The sequence below is a fragment of the Serinus canaria genome, chromosome 5 (assembly GCF_022539315.1).
Source record: "Serinus canaria isolate serCan28SL12 chromosome 5, serCan2020, whole genome shotgun sequence".
Taxonomy (NCBI): Eukaryota; Metazoa; Chordata; class Aves; order Passeriformes; family Fringillidae; genus Serinus; species Serinus canaria.
The window spans coordinates 28,464,707-28,471,043 of record NC_066319.1 but is presented as its reverse complement, the minus strand read 5'-3'; the positions used below and the strand labels follow the sequence as shown (position 1 = coordinate 28,471,043).

General features: G+C 46.2%; 1 protein-coding gene across 3 annotated transcripts in view; it reads left to right on the top strand.

Moving 5' to 3' along the window:
- The first annotated feature begins 874 nt into the window (after window positions 1-874).
- Window positions 875-6,337, top strand: part of SMOC1 (SPARC related modular calcium binding 1) — a 129,767-nt gene continuing 124,304 nt past the window's right edge. For all 3 annotated transcript variants that reach the window (XM_050975181.1, XM_050975180.1, XM_050975179.1), the window contains exon 1: window positions 875-1,055. In XM_050975181.1, coding sequence (XP_050831138.1) covers window positions 951-1,055 — 105 coding nt within the window. In that variant the 5' untranslated portion in view covers window positions 875-950. The remainder of the gene's footprint in view (window positions 1,056-6,337) is intronic.

The following is a 6,337-nucleotide window of genomic DNA, read 5'->3' as shown; positions in this document are numbered from 1 at the left end:
CGCTAACTTGCTCATTGTATGATGATGCTTTCTACCCAAACTTCCCATTACCGAGTGCCTGGTGCTTGGACGAACTGGGACCCACATGAAGTCTCTATGGGATTTGTCATCTCAAGAGGTACCAAACTTGGACTTGGGATATTTTCCCAGGTGCAAGGCATGTATTACCAAAGACCCCGAACGCATCACCTGCATGAGATCTGAAGGATTTGCAGGGCAAAGCAGTGGGCTCTGGGGCTACTTGTGCAGCTGGGAACAGAGAGGAAAATCTTCAGGGAGAGGCACTCTGTGGCTGTGGCTCGGCCATGCCTCGGCACGTAGGTGACACGAGGATCTGCTCTCCCAGAGACACAAGCTTGCTCCTGTAGCAGCCTTGGCCCCAGAGCCAGGACCAAATGAACACGGTTTGTGACCATGAGGTGGTTTCCTATGCCCAATTTACTTGCTCGCTAGCCCGGCCCGCCTGCACGGCTCAGCTGTCACTGCCCCCGCTCGGGGCTGGGGCTGGCTATGCCCTGTATGGCTTTGGGGCGGGCCGCGCAGCCCGGCAGCCCCGCGGGCAGTGCCGGCCGCATCCCGTGGCCCGCCGGGGCTGCCCGGCAGCCGCACACACGCCCGGCCGCCGCGGGCTCCAGGTGCCACCGAGGACTCCAGGTGCCACCGAGGTCTCCAGCTGCCGCGGGCACAGGGACACCGCCCGCCCCGCGCCCTCCGCCGCCCGCCCGGTGGCGAGGGGCCGGGCGAGAGGCGGCGCGGCCCCGCCATTGGCGGCGGCCGCACGGCGATAGGCGTACGGCGCGGTCAGTGCCGGCCGGCCCCGCCCCGCCGCGGCTTTATAACGGGCATCCCCATGGCCGAGGCGGGGAACCTGCTGGCGTGGGACCGGCGTCGCCGTACCGCCCGGGAGAGCCGCCTCTGGTGGCCGCAGAGCCGCGCTGCCCCGAGGGACGATGATGCCGCGGGCCTGGCGCAGAGCGGGGGCTCGCCCGTTCCTGCTGGCGCTGCTGCTGGTGCATCTGCCGCCGGGTTGCAGCCACCGAGCCACGGGGCCCCGGGTAAGTGAGCTGCCGCCCCGGCGCGGCAGGTTGCAGCGCCCTGCCCCGGCCCGCCGCCCCCGCGCCCTGTCAGCGCCTCAGGTGGAGCCCGGCCGCCGGGCAGCGCCCCCGGCCCCGCGCCCCCGGGGGCACAGACCCTCGCCAGGGCCTCACCCGGTCGCTTATTAAAAGCCGGGTATCGGCTGCATGCAAGAAGTTCATACACCGGTTATTAACTTGGTATTTATTGCAGAAAAACACGGGAGGGGGGAGGTTGGCAGGCTGTGTTTTTATATTGCTCGACTTGCATTCAATATAACTCCTGTTTCCAGCACATAGCTTTAGGACTTTTCTTTTTTTATGTTCCCAAGCAGGGATTAAATGAATCCTTCCAATAAAGCTAAATCCCTTCAGACCAGGTTTCTCCCTGTAGGAGTCTAGCTCTGTTTGTTTTTTTTTTTAATCTGACAATGCCTGACTCTTACTGGGGCTGTTCATTTCACTTACCAAACTGTTATATTGCTCTGGGGGAGAACCCAACATTTTTCTAAATATGGTTCTCCCAGTGAGTGAGTGTTAGCACTGCAGCACCACTACGGAGTAGTGTGAGAGTTTTCAAAAGTTTTCATAAAGCTGCAAAACAGTAGCTGTTCTTCAGCCAATGATGCTGCATAGCTCTGGGTAAGTGGAATAAACTTGCCACTCTGCAGGCGTGTTGGATGCATTGGCCATGTGCATTTTTGACCCAGCCATCTAAAATGCTTGAAGTGTAGTACCTAATTAACTTAGACCATAGTTAGGCAAGACTAGGAGTATTTGAAATCCCTATTTGGCCAAAGTATAACAACAAGGGACTTCAGTGAAATGTTCTTTTTTTTTCCTAATGGAAGTGTTGTTTGGCCATGAAGGCTATTAAATGCTTCTCAGAGCTATGGAAAGCATACTACTGGCTGCGCTGATGTTGTTGTGTTCAGCTGTGCTGTGTAGCCTCTTTTATGGCCAGATGTGTAACAGCAACTGTTAGTTCTGATCTCACTAGTTCTAAGTCAGAACTGGTGTGTGCCGTAAATTACTGAGACCTGCTTTAAAAGATCAGAAAACACAGGGGGGTTATGCATATATCTTTATTACCTGATATCAAGCATAAACCTCAAAATCAAAGTGGTTTCAAATAGAGAGGAAATTTAAAGCTGATAAGTAAGGATGGATGACTAGGGTCTTCATCAGCACAAGTATCTAACTGCTTTAATGAAGTGCAATTGAAAAAAATTAAAAAATCCTGATGGTAGTGCATGTTTGTACAATGAGCCTGTATACCAAACAGTTTTCATATATACCATTTTTGTACTGTACTTTACAAGGTAGTTTAATTGCTCCCTGTGCTGTGTTGTCTTGGAGTGGGAGCTACTTCAGGGGAATGGGAAACCAGATACAAAGGACTACTGATTTACTTTTTTCTTGAAGTAAGTAAACTGACTTTGCTATTTCTTCCTTCATGACTGAGAAGAATATCAGCTGTGAACACTAACATCTGTAGTTCTGTTGGAAGATATGCCTTAAAGTTTTAACTTCGTGTTTTAACTTATGAGCTCTTAAATGGAAAGCTGTATATTTCCAGGATATCTTACTCATGAAATCTGTCTTTTGGCCCCTCAAAGTGTCATATGAAGGTGAGGAGTTTGGTTTGTTTGCTTGCAACCAGGTTGATTGGTATAAGCCCCTGACTTTCATCTCTTGCAGCCATTAGACACTGCCAATAAAGTTGTCATTAGTTTAAATGTGGCATACTTTAGGCTCCAATAAAAACAAAAATACTTTATTATTAATTTCTTAAATAATGAGTACCAGGTTACACCAATATGTATTTCTCATGTGGACTTGCAATCAAGAGTGTATTCCTGTCAGGAAGCTCTCTCTGGCCAGGTGTCAGTGTTGCAGTTCTGGGGATCTGATCTTGTAGGTGTTCAAGTGCTAAGTGTGATATCTGCTCTTTTGCACTCTTTTCTTACGGTAAGTGCTAGAGCTATGATATTTGCAAGCTGAAATTCTTTTAAAGGTGAACAACAATTTTTAGTCCTACTCAGTGAATTCAAATGACCAGCAATAATGCTTGGATCAAGTTCTAGATCTTCCTCCTTGCATTTCTCCCGTTACTGTAGTGTTCTAAGATAGGCAGCCAGTACTGTTACTAAATACATAAACGGAAGAAAATGGCTACTACTATTTGCAGAAAATGTTGAAAAACTAGAGATATCGAAGAGAAATAGGTGTATCTACATCTCTTGTGCCAATAAGGGATTAAACTTTCACATTAAGTGAGTTCAGGATAATTACTTGAATACCAAGGTAAATTAAAAGTGCAGCTAGTACCTACAGGTCTATTGAGGAACTTCTGGCTCTCAAAAGATGTATGAAGCTTGCTGTTTCTTGTTATAGTGAAACTATCAGCAGTGATATGAATTCCTTAGGCTTGGTGTCAGTGACTTGTAGGAAACATCTGGCTCTTGCATGAATGCTGTTGCCCAATGACAGTTACTAACAACTGTCCCAAGTGAAGTCCCATAGGAAGTCTAATATCATGTCCTAGAAATAACTTGGCAGCCCCAGGCTGCTGTGTGACTTGTTTCCTCACTTGACAGACTCTAGTAAAGCTTCTGCTGTGTTACGCAATCAGCTGGTCACTTCTACTTTTGTAGCTCAAAAGAGCATCGTGGGACTATACTTGAAAGATGTCTGAGGGATGCTACCTTCTGGAAAAATATAATCAGGCTTTATTTTCTATTCATATTATCTTCCCGTGAGCCTCTTTCTCTCTGCTGGCATGAGATCTGGGGTGTGGGACAAGCCAGGTCTTGCTGTTTCCCCTCTCCTTGAACCCAAAGCGATAGATGGGGAGCTTCACCAGGCTGCCTCTTGCATCTCCTACTGTGTGGTGCATTTAAGCAGTATTCTTTCATAGCAGATTAAATAGATTGTGCCACAAAGCTTCACTTTCTTCCCTCTGGACAATTTAATGTGACCTTTGTTTTTTCTAGTTCACGGAGAGATCTGTGTTGGCCCTCTGCTTTCTGAGTATAACTCTTGACCATTATGAACTTCATGTATGGCAGAGAACTGTTGGCGGCAGTAATTACAAATACTAGCACAGAGAAATGGTGGATGCTTGAAGGCACACAATGTGACTGCAGCAGTCAAAAGATACCTTACGAATGGGCTTGGATTTCTGGACGACTGGGGACCTGCACCCCTCCAGTGACTTCAGAGGACTAAAAGATGATAGGAAGAGATAGGGTAGTCACTATAACGTTCTTCCTATTTCCTGCATGGAAATGTATCATATCCTCCCCTGGAAGGCATGCTCATTGGGGAAGGACCTTACAGCTCAGTGCTGTTAAAAAGGTAGTAAATAGCAAAATTGTGATGCTACCAACAGATTCCAGTGCATAAACTGGAGTGCCACAGAGCATTGGGAATTTCCTGCTGCAGTTGGCTACTAGCTAGAACACCAAATAAAGAGTCTTGGTAAAAAGTGCTGAAAAGGCTCCTGCAGCTGTGTTGTCCCCTCTGGTAGGAGGCAGCAGCATTGCAGCTTATGCAGGAGTGGCACAAGGAGTATGTTCTGCTCAGCATTCACTGCAGCCCCACAGGAAGGGTTCCACAGAGCAGGGGTCTTTACGCATATGAAAATTAGGGAGTCTGTGTTCTTTATGGTGGGAAGAAATTATGAAAGCCTGTGTAATAAGAATATAAGGGAGAGGGCTTCATACACAGGAGGTCTAGAACAGAAGCATTAATGTTAGGATAGGTTTTTAATGACTGAATTTTGTTTATTGTTTGAGCTTAATCACCATTCTGCATTGCAAAGGTCTACGCTAGTAACTAGTGACTGAAGCACTTTAATGCTTTTAGATTTCTTTACCGTTGGAGAGATTCATTTAATGAAGAAACAAGTACCCAAAGGCAAATCTTTGGAAAAGAGATAGGAAAGATTTGTTACTCTGTGGCAAACAGATATCTTGTTTTGGTTGGGTGAGGGATGTTTTTTACCCAGGTGGAAACTAATTATATATGGAACTATATTGCTTGTTTCTCCTTCTCCTTGCTTCGTTTAGACCTTTAATGATAGCTGAACTCGCTTATGTACTTAAGAAACTGCTCTGACTTGTGTTTTTTAAACACTATGCAAGTGTTGAAGAACAGGATTAATTCTTGTGTAGAGAAGTATTAAAACATTATGTTCCTATTGGAACAGAAGGCCCTGTTTTAAACAGAAAAATACTGTAGGATTTTACTTGCTTTTTGTAGTCTTAGAGTTGGTGTTTTAACTGCCTGAGCTTCAGAGTTAGCTACGAGAATATTCAACTCATGTTAAAGAGTTGTGCTGGTAATGAAAGAATTCTGGCCAGCAAAGGATTAGGTAGAGAAAAAGAAGCTGCTCGTGTATTTTTGCTGGTGGTGGCAGCAAGCTCTGTAGCGGGTGGAACACCTACAATGATAACCTCTTGGACTAGTTTTCTAGTTTCTAGCTCTAGTGTGCTAAGGTAATCTTCACAGTGCAGAGCAGATGCTCTCTTGGCTTCTTTCATTTCCAGATGGCCTGAAGCAATTGGTAAGATGACTGTAAACTCATTTCAGTAGTGTAGTAGCTCTAAAATATTAATACTGCTATTTAAATATCTTAGATGTTCTTATCCTGCCATCTCAAACTAATTGCGACATTACTATGTCAAAAAAACCCCAAACAAACAAAACCCCATTTGTCTCTCACTTGGCTGGTGAATCTCAGTTCTTCTGGTGCTGGCACATCTGACAGTGCAGTTAAGTGTTACACAATAAGCTTTATGCTAACATGAAAAGCTAAACATGGAAGCAATACAGGTGGAACTGAAGCTGATCCCTGAAGGCTGCTGTGCTGACTGTCATACTTAAGCATCCTGTGTGACAGTGTGGTGGCTTCCTGTCAGAGTCCCCTGGCAGCTGCCACGATGTCTCTGGTACTGATGCACCATCCAGGGACTTGGTGTCACAGCAGACCTTGAGCTGAGCTTGGTGTGCAGTGGGAGTAGTTCACTGCTTTGGTCCTCAAGTGATATTCTGGCAGAGTAGCAGCTGTTGTGGCTTGAACTATGAAGCTTTACAAGCTTAAAGTACTGTCATTGCAGTGATGGGACTGTAAGCTTCCTGTGTTCTTTTGTGAGAAGCTCTTTTTTTGTGTAGTTCTTGCTATAACAGAGAAGGCTGCCATTGATGTGGGTGAATCTATTCCATGCTGGAGCTTTCTGGATAAGGTGGGAGGTCAGTAT